The 12726-nt window shown below is 33.3% G+C and overlaps 2 protein-coding genes across 4 annotated transcripts; both read right to left on the bottom strand.

Moving 5' to 3' along the window:
- Positions 1–81: 81 nt before the first annotated feature.
- LOC121253207 (pentatricopeptide repeat-containing protein At1g71490-like) lies at positions 82–5087 on the bottom strand. 3 transcript variants are annotated; one of them, XM_041153162.1, is made up of 2 exons: positions 4890–5087; positions 82–2692 (listed from the first exon to the last, which is right to left on the bottom strand). In XM_041153162.1, exon 2 carries the CDS (start codon positions 2522–2524, stop codon positions 326–328), a length of 2199 nt encoding a protein of 732 aa, XP_041009096.1. In that variant the 5' UTR covers positions 2525–2692; positions 4890–5087; the 3' UTR covers positions 82–325. The 3 variants fall into 3 exon arrangements, with proteins under 3 accessions (XP_041009096.1, XP_041009098.1, XP_041009097.1); XM_041153164.1 differs by having other exon boundaries at positions 4222–5087; XM_041153163.1 differs by having other exon boundaries at positions 3270–5087.
- Positions 5088–5873: 786 nt separating this feature from the next.
- Positions 5874–8692, bottom strand: LOC121253688. Its single transcript, XM_041153693.1, has 3 exons — positions 8408–8692; positions 6775–6997; positions 5874–6601 (listed from the first exon to the last, which is right to left on the bottom strand). The coding sequence occupies exons 1-3, from the start codon at positions 8603–8605 to the stop codon at positions 6177–6179; spliced, it is 846 nt and encodes a 281-aa protein (XP_041009627.1). The 5' UTR covers positions 8606–8692; the 3' UTR covers positions 5874–6176.
- Between the last annotated feature and the right edge of the window lie 4034 nt (positions 8693–12726).

Raw genomic sequence — 12726 nt, forward strand, 5'->3', positions numbered from 1 at the left:
ATCCACTTATGAACACCACGGCGATAAAATATCAGCATGGCCCAAAGAAAGCAACAAGAACTTGAAATCTGTACTCGATAATTGAAATGTGAATTTTTCATATTCAATTTTATTGTATTATGACTGTAGTATCAGTATTCCTCTCTCATGAAGGTAAAGAGACAAATAAACAAGGCAATACAAGCAAGAATGCAATAAAATTACAAGCTTCTGCCTTCTGAACTAATGAACTCAAATCTGCTTCAAAATTTGAACAGAAAAAGTAATAAATCTCATTGTTGATATGTTAGCAGTGCTTTGTTTAGTACAAATTCCATTGTTGATCTTACTCAATGATTTCGTCTTCTGAACCAAAATCCTCACTGGCAACATAACCAGCATCTTTCATTAGCTCGGTCAATCCATCCAACAAAGTGTAAATCTCTTGTGCATAGGGGTTTGATGTGTCCCCCACCCCAAAGGGAGAAAACCCCATGCCCACATCGACCCAAGCACGGGCCGGGGCCTTCTTCACACCCAAGTCCCTCATGGAAGTCCTAACCTTTGCTAGGTTGTTCCAACAACCAGAAGCAGCATACATATTAGCAATCAAGACATAGTAACCTGAGTTCTTAGGCCTCATTTCTAACAGTTTCTGAGCTGCCCACTCCCCTATATCAGTATTTCCATGAATCCGACAGGCACCTAATAGAGTAGCCCACATGGCGGGGGTTGGCCTGTAAGGCATTGTGGTAATAATCTCTTTTGCTTTGTTCAACAAACCAGCCCTGCCAAAGAGGTCAACCATGCATGCATAATGCTCCAAACGAGGGTTTATGCCGTACACAGTTGGCATCTTTTCAAAAATCCTTTGGCCTTGTACTACAAGACCGGAATGACTACAAGCTGATAGAATTGCAACCATGGTTATATGGTCTGGTTTGGTCCCGGAACCTTTCATCTCTTCAAATACTTTTAGTGCAGCGTGTCCCTCTCCCTGCATTCCATATCCAGCAATCAAGGAAGTATAAGTCACCTCATCCCTTTCACTCAATGCATCGAAGACTCTTTTAGCTTCTATAACTTTGCCAGATCTTGCATACATGTCTACAAGAGCATTCCACAATAACAAATAGCCCTTAAACTCTTCACGCTTGGTAATGTAGCAGTGGAACTCCTTCCCATGTTGCAGATTTGCTACTCGAGCACATAGGGGAAGAATGCTTGCAATTGTCACATAGTTTGGTTCAATTCTGGAAAGCAACATCTCTCTGAAAAGGAACGATGCTTCCTCGGATTGATCCATGTGGCTATAGCCAGAAAGCATCGAGTTCCAAGTAATTAAACTCTTATTTTCTATCAATCTAAACAGAATATAGGCATGCCTAAGGTCTTTGCATCTAGAATACATAGTAATTAATGCATTCTTTACATTATCAAACCCATCACTACAGCTACGAATAGCAGAACCATGCATTTCTTTTCCCAATTTAATGACCCCGATATGGGAACATGCACCCAAACCAATAATTATAGCCACAGAATCCAAATGAATGCCAAAAGCTCTCATCTGAGAAAGCAAGTCAAGCGCTCCCTTAAAATTGCCCGTCCGCAAGCAACCACTAGCTATTGTATTCCAAATTATGATATTAACTTCAATGCCCGTCGTTCTCATATTTTCAAAAAGCTCAAATGCTTTCCCCCACATTCCCCTAGAGGCATAAGCAGAGATCATAGTGTTCCAAGAAACTTCATCCCTTTCTGGCATTTTGTCAAACAAGCTACGAGCAACATCAATTTCCCCAAACCTTCCATACATGGAGACCAAGGCGTTGTGTACAAATAAGTTCCACTCAACAGAGTTAGAATTAATAATGTTATGAACCTCCCTTCCAAAACCCAAATCCAATTTTTCACCACAAGCCTTGAGAACAGATGGATAAGTAAAATTATCCGGTCTGATCCCCCTGTCCACCATATGTTTAAAGGCAGAGAGAGCCTCCCCAAAAAGTTCATTTCTAACATAAGAAGAGATAAGCAGATTCCAAGGCAAAGGGTGGAAAATTCCTGAATTTTGAGTAATAATTGAGGCCTCAACTAGGAGGTTAAAGCTTGAGTAAAAAGTGACAAGTTTGGGCACCAAAACCGGGTGTTGTTCAAGACCCAAGGAGATAATCTGGGCATGAAGCTGTTTACCTTGTGGGAATGATTTAAGGTTGGTGCAACACAGAAGAAGAGAAGAAAGTGGATGTAAGATAAGGTCATAAGACGCCAAAGAAGAGGCATGTAGTTGGATGAGAGAGAAGGTTTTGAATGCTTTTGACAAATGACCTTGGTTTGCAAAGTCCTTGATACACGCAAAAAGGGAATTAATCATAGATTCATCACTGCTTGTGTTTGTTTCGAGGACAGAATCATTGGATGAGCATGTCATGGATGGCTTATCACATTGTTTTATACCTTGTTTCCATTTTCTAGGAATGAATTTTTGGACTTGAGATATAGAGAGTCCTCTTAAGATAAACAGATTTTGAGAAGATGGCATACACTATATGTGTCGTATGTGATAGCATGGTCAGTGAGAACAGACCGCAACGCTTCACCCACATTTGCAACATGTGGCTTGAGAAAATTGGTTACTGAGTGACTCAATTTTTGCCGGCCAAGATCAAGGATTAGTTTGTGCAAATATGGACGAAAGGGAATACTTTCCCTGCAAAATAAGAGCTTGCGTAAGCAATGAATTGACAGTGAGTGTCAAAGAAAGCACTCTGCTCTCTACCATGCATGCTCAAAATATTCTTCACTTAGTTGAGACCCTGTAGATTTGATCCTCCCTCCCTCCCCCTTTATTCTTATGTTAACGATAACAAAATACTTCTGAACAGAGTAACCCACATACCATTTGAATTTCAATGCAATAAAGAGAGAACCAAAAGAAAATCACTCGCAAGAATATAATGTGTATTAAAATCGGGATTTTACTTTTTCCCCCTTGTTTGACACATTTTCTCAGCAACCAAACAGGCAAAATAGGAAAAACAAACTTCAGAAACAACAGAAAACGACAGCCTCTGAGCTTAGTTTTGCTGACATTCTCGCCCAGTTCTGTGCGAGTATTCATAAGGCAAGCAAATGCGAGGCAAAAAAAAGAAGAACAAGAACAAGAAGAACAAAGATTAAAATTTCCTGTTTATCTTTCTTTTGTTCAAAACTTCTCGGCCACCGAAGTGTGTATTAGGTACGAGAGTGTCAAGCACGAAGAAAGTATTAACAAGAAGTGTACTCACAGAAGCCCATGCGTTCCTCCGAAGAGGCAAACTTCATCATGCTATTCTCTCGGTATCTTTCTTCCATTTTCCAGGGCTTTCTTGGCAACTAAACACAATTCTATACAGCGAGTTTTCTCAGCTAAAGGTTGTGAATGATTTATGAGTTTTTTTTTTTTTTTTTTTTTTTTGTGAAAAAATATAATCAGAGAGCTCACTAGATGTTCCTGCAAACAGGTCGCATTCGATTTTATAGATCCAAATGCAATTGGCAAATTGGCACGTTTCCAGATTCAACCCCAACCCGCCAACCCGTATTTGTGAGGGTGGTAGTGGTATGGTACAACATATTTGATTGATTTTATCTTGACTAGTAATTTACTTAATTAGAATATTTTTTAGATTTACATTAAAAATAATCCAATATGAGCATCCACAAATAACATATACAAAATAACAAATAAACAAAGCTTTACCAGTAGAAGACAACATAGAACAAGTCAAGACACAACCAAAAATAATTAAAAAGTGTAACGGTCCATATTCAAGCAATGCATGCTTAGTGTGCATATTTTCTATTTTGGAGTTTTCTCCTCTTTGATCAAGGGTATCTAATCGAGACGTTGGGAATTAAAATGCAAGAGATATTGAAATGCACTAAAAGAGAAGATAATTATCTAGGGGGAAGACTTCAAATTATAGGAGAGAAAGAAGGTTAACGGAAACTATCATCAATTGTCTTGTGGTTTGATATGAGCTAAAGCCATTTTTCTCATTTATGTAGAAGCTATTAAGGAATGAGGCCAAATTAAAGAAGTGTTACTTTTCTTGGAAAAATGAGTGACTTTTGCATCAGTTCTACTCATATGCGAGGCATTGTTATTTGTATCCACAATTACAAATGTCCAAGAGGTAATACGTATTATCTACATTCAAAAGGAAAAAGTTGTGTAAAAGATAGTAATTTTTTTACCCGGTTATGAACCCAGAGGTCTTTTATAAATGTGGGACTTTGAGCTCTTTCTCTGATAAATGCTTTTGAGTTGTGGTCAATATGAGCCAGCATAACTATGTGCCAGAATCAAAGACAGATAGAGAGTGAGAGAGAAAGGAAGATGGTTCGACATTTTAACAAATAGTTAGTGTGCATATCCAAAGCAGAACCAAACAAACCTCACGAATAAAAGAAAATGGCATTTGGCATCTACAGTGTTTTGTGTTTCAAAAGTGGGTGTTATGAGCTACCATAACTATGCGCCAGATTCAAAGACAGAGAGTTAAAAAGAGAAAGGGAAATGGTTCGGACATTTTAACAAATATGCGGTTCGCATATCAAACCAGAGCCAAACAACCAATTGAGCCAAAACAAACCAACAGGAAAAAGAGAAAATTGCATTTGGTGTCTGCAGTGCTTTGTGTTTCAAACAATGGGTGTTAGTTTTTTTTTTTTTTTTTTTTTTCTTTTGCCGTGTAAAAAGTCCACTCGAAACTGCATGTGCTGGTTTCATGCAATCTATCCATTGATTATATATCAAGTCGGTTGGAAACAAATTGGTTTGGGAACATTTCTCATACTGTGATATACGAATGTAAAAGAAAAGAACACCAAAGAAAAGAAATCCAAAGAGAGCAAGAACCTACCTTGAAACTTAACGTTGCTTACAGAGTCTGAGACAGAGTGAGGTTGTGATTGAAACACACAGTGAGAATGCGAGAGAGAGAGGCCGAGAGAGATGTTCAGAATTTTTTAAAGAAAAACGGTGCTTAAAGTTACAGAGTCCTGTATATGCCGATTATAAGACTTCGGCCCGATCAACGTTCGCGGTTCAAATAGCAAGGACAATAAACAACTATATCTGTTAACCCCCGTTTACATTCGGATCATACGCCACTCTACAACTTCAGCCGATCCGACGCAGGGAAAGGTTTGGTTCGGTTTAAGACGTATTTTAAAATCAAATTGATATATATGTTAATTTTGAGATTTGAAAAATCGATATGCAACGATTATATTCTTAAATCAGTACTTTCAGTTTTACTGATTCTGATTCGGTTTAATTTTTTCGATATATTAAATAGTATATATATATATTATAGTATATAATAATATAGTGATAATATATTATAGTATATTATAATATATGTTATAATTGTAGTATAGACTATAGTGATATACTATAATCTTTTACTATAATATATATTATAATATATAATTATATAGTATTAGTATAACTACTAATATAATATAGACTATAGTGATAATATATAATTATTTATATAATATTTAAAATTTAATATTATATTAATTAATAATTTATCATATAATACAAAACTATTTTATATATAATTATATATATATATAATTATATATAGAAATTATATATAATATAAAAATAATTTATACAATATAAAAAATTAAAAATATATATATAAATCGGTCCAATCTGATATTAAAAAAAAATATATCAAAATCTGACCCATTTTTAAAAAAATAGAACCATATGAGACCGGATTAGATTGAATGGGACCAAACCCACCGGTTCACTGTTTTTTTTTTTTTTTTTTTCTCACCCCTTCTCGAGACACAAACACCCCTTCACGTAGAAACGTAAAATACATGGGAAAGCTCGAAATAGATGTTGTGTATATATAAGCTGTCTTTAATGAGCATTCTACATACACTAGTACTGCTACTTAGGTCCGATCAACACCAACAAAATACAATACTAGCTACAATACAATACTTAAGAGATGCTTGGCATTGGGCTCGCTCTGCTCACATTCTCATATTCATAATATATAAATATCGGCCGCAATAAGTTCAGTTTCAAACTCGTAGCCATATATCGCTGACAAACTAAGCACAAGCCCAAAAGGAGAGACAAAATTGTGGATGGAGACGTGTAAGAAGTTCCCAAAAATTCTTAATTAGGTGACCACCACGGCCGGAGCAGCAGTAAATTGCAAGCATGATTCATGAGTACTCGCTTGCCTAAGCATTAATGATGATGAAATTAGCTGATCACTGCTCAAGGATTGCTCAAAGCTGGGCTGCCTCTGTTCACTAGAACCTGACCATTTCATCTGCATGAAGCTTCTCTTACGCCACGGTCCCATGTGTATTTTCTTTTCCTTCATCGACTTCTTGGCCGCATCACACACAACATGAACAATGGCATTCAGGTGGTCGGGTTTTCCTATGTAGTACTCTGGTAATTGGCTCACAAGTTTGTGGTACTCTTCACAAGCTTTTGCAATCTTGAATTGGTCCCGGAACTCCAATTCCATCAGGAGTGTCACGTGTTTCTTTAGAGATAAGGTGCTTGCTACCACTTCAATATACTCATGTGTCCCTAAGAAACAAGACAAAAAGGAAAAAGAGGGAAAATAATCAGTAACATGAGAAAATCTTCCAGTAATCCATCTGTCAAATGTCTCATCTTGATTTGAACCAGAGAATAATATATAAATATATATATATATATATATCTGCAAAAGATCAGAGGAAAGAGAGGTTTTAATTTACCTCCCGGATACTTTCTAGTGTGTCTCCATTTAGAGGTGCAGAGAGTGGCCCTGAATCCTTTCTCACAAAGCAAGTTGACAACGGCTCGTCGCAAACAATGGGTGCAACCATTAACACTTGGCTTGGAGCACCTGCAGAAATCCGCCTCCTTCACTACCTCTATTGTTTGGCTAATCTCTCGCCGCAACTTTGGTACTGTTAAGTTATAGTGATCTAAAATTTCCTGGAAAAATAATCATAGAGAAACCATTTTAGCATAACCAACAACCTATTTCGCAGTAAGATATTGAAAAGTTATTTATTTTCACTCGTCTACCAATAAACATTGAGAAATTGATGATTGAGCGTTGGTTTGGATTGTGAGATTAGATGAAATGAGATAGTTTTAGATAAGTTGAATAAAATATTATTAGAATATTATTTTTTAATATTATTATTATTTTGAGACTTGAAAAAGTTGAATTGTTTATTATATTTTGTATTAAAATTTAAAAAAATTATAATGATTGGATGAGATAACTTGAGAGTGTTTATGTATTCAAACAGGCCGTGAAAGAACGATGAATAGTAATTTTGTTTATTGATGCTTAGAATGATTAAAGTTATTTCCTATTAATAATTATCATGTAAAGAAATATTCTTAACTTTTACATTCATACATATATTATATCAATTATATTAAATACTAATATTCCAAACCTACCGTAATATCACGAACCTCTTTCATGGGAAATGAACCGATTCGGCAGTGACCTTTTTGTTTGGACACTAAGATTTTTTTTTACTTAATATCTGATCATTTTCTTTGTTTTTTAGCGGTTTGTTGTCGTGTTTTGCTGTTGCAAATGATCTACTAGTTTGTATGCGCCGCTGAAAACAACACGTTAAGATTGGTGGTCTAAAGGGGAGTAGCCAAATAGCTTTAGAATTCTGTGGAGGTACCGAAAGATAGCACAGAGAAAAAGATCTCCATCCATGTGGCTCTAAAACCAGACACCTCTCATGCATGACTCATGAATATGACCAAAAGACAAAAGTATATCTTTATGTTGATGCCAGATTCATAAGCACAAGCATGCAAATTACTCCAGACACTTATAAATTAGCTCAGATATTTCACAATACGATCGAAATAACGAATTCCTTTAAACATTTATCAAATGGTAATTAAAAATAATCAAGATTAAGTCAAACAGGTTAAATCCTAATCAAACTGGGAATACCCGCAAGTCCTGAGAAAATCAGACAACGTAGGATTTAATTGTGGGAATAGGAGAATGAAAGAGAAACATGTCCGAATCTTCATTACGATATTATGATCATAAAGCTTGGATTCTAGTTTCTTTTCCACCGTTATGCACGTTTGGTTAAGTAGTTAGATGATATGTGATTTTTTTAAAAAAAAAAATTGAATAAAATATAATTTTTTAATATAATTTTTATTTTAAAATTTAAAAAAATTAAATTATTTATTATATTTTGTGTGAAAATTGCAACGATATTCTCTGATTTTCTTTAGACTAATTGTTGCAAAGGTTAATTAGCCTATAAATTAATAAATAACAATATATTTATTTTCTTAAACCGTACATTTCCGGAGTAAAGATATGAATGAATATATGTTTATCCTTACCTGAAGCAAGGCTTCTCGTGATTCCCAGTACAAGGTCCTCTCAACCGGATCAGTGTTATCGGAGTTGTTTTCTTCCGGTTCGCCATCCAAAGACCGGTCCAAGTCGCCGGTACTATCTTCGGCTAGGAAAACAGAAACTTTCTCTTCGAGGCTGTATATAGTTTCTTCAAGAACCTTCTCTTCATGAAGAATACCCATCTTCTTGAAAGCCAGGAAGACAGACAAAAAATTAAAGAAAAACGGAGAGGGAGGGAGGGAGGAAGAAAAGGCTCTTGCGTGATGAGATAGCATGGAGGTGTGTTTGCGGGGGACAATTTTATAGTGTTTGCCACGTCATAAACAAGAAAATAAATGCGAGAATATTCCATTTTCAACGTTACTTGGATAAGAGAAATATTATTACTATCTTTTTTAATTTGTTTGGACAATATTTAAGAAAAATCTTAAAATTTGCTTAATCTAGAAGCCTATAATTCTGCCGTGTCACACATCTCAAATGCATGTTTTTAAGGAGTAAATTGGCTCTATTTTGGAACTAAAAGTAAGTACATATAATTATGTTAGAGTAATACTAATATTGTACAATCGTTTTGAAAAATATTAGAGTTTACTATTAAAAAAATTAATTTTTTTTATATAGACTTCATATTTATTTATTTTTTTAAAAAGATTGGTAATGAGCTTTTTTTTCCCCTTTTTTCTAGAGCCATGATACAAAATAATTTTACATAAATTGATTCAAAAAAACCGGAACAAGTGGAAATATTGGGTATGTTTCTTCATTTGCGACTTGTTTAAAGGGGAGAAAAATAAATCCAAAATAGTAAAATCTGATATATATCAAGTTATTTAATTAGCCATGGTTTCTCCCCGCCTAAAGCCTTAATTGCAATGTATTTACAATGTATTCAAAACTCAAAATGGATAAATAAAATTTACAGCTTCATTTTCTTGGAAAATAAAATATATCAGTTATCAATTATAAATATATATCATGTATCGTATCATTATCACATCATGATCATCATAAATATGTATTATTATTATTATTTTCGATTACTTTTATTGCTTTGATTTGTATGGATTTGAAAGTGGCGTCATGAGAATCTAACCTGCCAGCTTTAAATTACATATAAAAAATATATGTTGTGAATGATACTAAATAAGTGATGAAGACAAATAGGCATGCACTTAATAACGAAAGTAGGTCATGTTGTGCATTACCAGCTTTTTATCTAATTTAATTTGGACTCCATCGCTCACTCTCATTAGCCTCGGAATGGAGCCTCAGATATGCTCTGTTGGCTCGAGTTTGCCTCTTTTGGTCATATTAGGTAAATTAGGCGTTGCCGGTTGGATTGAAATTGCCGTATCTAAACGACCTTCAAATTTATCTACAAAAGTGCAGTTTTCTTCAACCTATGTACAGGAAAATAACCTTAAAATTATATCGAGGCTTCGAAAAGCTAACAGCAATGTAGGAGTGATGAATACGTAAAAAATAATGTTATACATGGTTATTATTTATTCTCACACCTCATACTTATAGTTTTTTTTCATAAGGTATGGACGTATTTTTCATAAAGTGTCGGGTATGAAATAGTGAATAGTGGCTGATGAGAAGAACTTTTCATACGTAAAAGATTTATAATTTTTTTAGTAATGTTATACATCATATTCTTATCCTACTTTCATCCTATTAAATAAGATATGACACATTTATCATCATTAGATGATAAAAAAAATATAATAAATAATTATTTAATGATAATAAATATATCACATCTTATTCAATGAGATGAAATTGAGATGGTATTATGGTGTATGAAATTTCTCTTTTATAAGGTTATTATCAATTGTGGAACGTGTCAAAGATGGGATAGAGTTGTACAAGTTTGGTGGGATTCCTACTCATCGTGAAGTACTCGTGCTATTGACAGCTAAAACCGAGAGAGAAACTAGAAATAGACAGAGCTAGCCGTGCTACACCCACCGAGTTTGTGGCACAAGATTGTTGGTTTTATTTATTTATTTTATTTTTCATATTTTTAAATAATTTTTTTTTAAAAAAATTATAATATCATTAAAAAATATTTACTTAATTATTAAGTAAAAAAACAATTAAAAAAATTATCGAAATCCATCCTCAAGATGGATCTCAATAGGATTAACTTTTCTCAATAGACAAAAGATCAAGAACATATAAAATTAATAGCAAAATATATGCATTTTTTTAATGTAAATCAACATGCCTTAATCGAACAAGTTTTATAGTATTTAGACGTGTCTGTCATGAAATAGGTGTAGTCATAATTAATTTGATCCTAGTCTTGTCATTATTAAGGGTATAACGATAATAGAAAACAATAGATATCATGAATTACGCCATATACATAGAAGTTTAAACCCATAATCGTCACCTATTTATACGAGGCATTTTCACAACAAGCCTGCTCTTCTAATATTTTCTAAATTAATTCAACCTGACTTGTTTTTTTAAATGTAACCTTATAATATAATTTAAATCATGTCAATTCTCCAAGGAAAAAATGGTTCATTTTAGTCTAAATCTATGTAATTAATGGAATGAGACGTGTTACAGATACAAAAAAATTATACAAAAGTAAGCTTAGAGTATTAGTAGTGAACTCAACAAAATTTGGCCAAAATTTAACTAGACAATTTATTTTTATAAATTTAGCTAGCCATTTTTCACAACACCACCAAATTCATCACTATTATATTAAAATATTGATTTTGATATTTTCATTTATTTTTATTCTAATTGTAAATTGAATATTTATTATTTATTAAAAAAATACATATTAATTTTCTAATGATGATATTAGATTTAAAAAAAAAAAATTGGTATCAACAAATCATAATATTGTAGAACTAGAACTTAAAGCACTCCAACAAGATGATACCACGTCATTGAAATGATGACTGATGGAGACTGACCGCCTTCTGTGGTTGGGTTTGGAATTTGAGCGTTTCGTGTTTTTGAGACGAAGAGGAATTTTCTAGAGTTGTGAGCTCGTGCGAAACGAATAACACGCGGAAGATGAAACTTTTTATGCCAAAATATTATTTGGCTAGCAATTTGGACTCAAAAAATTTGACCAGTGAAAATTATCAAAGTTAAAAATACTCTAGTTTTGTTGAATCCACTACAGTGAACTTTTATGCAATCTGGTTAAGTTTTGGCCAAAATATAACTTTTTTAAATCCACTACTAGTACTCTTACAAACTAACATGGTTTCATAAGATTCACTAAATCTATTTTATAATAAAAGTAAATTTACAATATGAAGTATCAAGTCAAGTCACTTCAGTTTATGAATTTATTTTTGTGTCATTACTTTGTGACTAAAGTATTCATCTAATAGATCATACGTAGCTCATTACTTCACTTTCTTTAATTTGTTAGATTCTAATGAAAATAAGAAATAGGAAAAGAAAATTGCCTGATAAAATCATAAATTATAAGAGTAATGTTATACTCCATACTCCGATCTTATTTTCATCATCTCATATAAGATGTGATATATTTATCATCATTAAATGATAAAGAATCATCCAATAAAAATTTATCAAATGATAATAAATGTGCTATATCTTATATAGTATAATGAAAGTAAAATGATAGTGTGGTGTATAGAATTTTTCTATTTTTAAAATTACTATATATATATATATATTTTTGCGTACCCTTAATATATTATAACTCACTCGGTTCGAGTCAACACACATGACTCATAGTGCATTGTGAAAGGGCATTAAGCACTAGAAAGAAAAAACTGAATTTTGAAGAAACACTTTTCTTCATCTAGCATCATTTCTTAGTCCTCGCAAGGTAATTGGCACGTGTTGTTTTTAACTTAATTAATATTTTCATATGATTCACGTGCTTTCTCTCCTGACTCTAAAAAGGGAGTCTCTCGCTAAGTGCGTTCGTATTGGTGTCCACGAAACACTTTCTTTGGATAACTCTCGAGTAGTGGTCTCTTTATATTATCATTGAGGCATTGAAAATCAAAGAGAATATTAGTAATGCTTGTTGCATCTATCGTTTCCCACTATATAATGGAAAGAGGGAAAAAAATAATTTGTCTTAATTTTTATTTCTTGCTTGCTAAGTGACGAGGGAATAAGCAAAATAAATCAACGGAAATATACTTCAATATGGAATTATGTCTTCTACATAACACACTATTAATCCCCAAGTAAAGAGACATCCAAAGAAAATTAACATAAAATGAATAATATTAGATATAATGAAAAACATGCAAGAGCCGTGTTGATGTCGTGTCTAGCG

This window comes from Juglans microcarpa x Juglans regia, chromosome 2S (genome assembly GCF_004785595.1).
Source record: "Juglans microcarpa x Juglans regia isolate MS1-56 chromosome 2S, Jm3101_v1.0, whole genome shotgun sequence".
Taxonomy (NCBI): Eukaryota; Viridiplantae; Streptophyta; class Magnoliopsida; order Fagales; family Juglandaceae; genus Juglans; species Juglans microcarpa x Juglans regia.

Excerpts from the sequence above, each read along its gene's own strand:
- LOC121253207 (XM_041153162.1), bottom strand. The coding sequence starts at position 2,524 with ATGCCATCTTCTCAAAATCTGTTTATCTTAAGAGGACTCTCTATATCT.
- LOC121253688 (XM_041153693.1), bottom strand. The coding sequence starts at position 8,605 with ATGGGTATTCTTCATGAAGAGAAGGTTCTTGAAGAAACTATATACAGC. Across the intron at positions 6,998-8,407 it reads CACGAGAAGCCTTGCTTCAG|GAAATTTTAGATCACTATAA; the intron begins GTAAGGATAAAC and ends TTATTTTTCCAG. Across the intron at positions 6,602-6,774 it reads CACTAGAAAGTATCCGGGAG|GGACACATGAGTATATTGAA; the intron begins GTAAATTAAAAC and ends CTTGTTTCTTAG.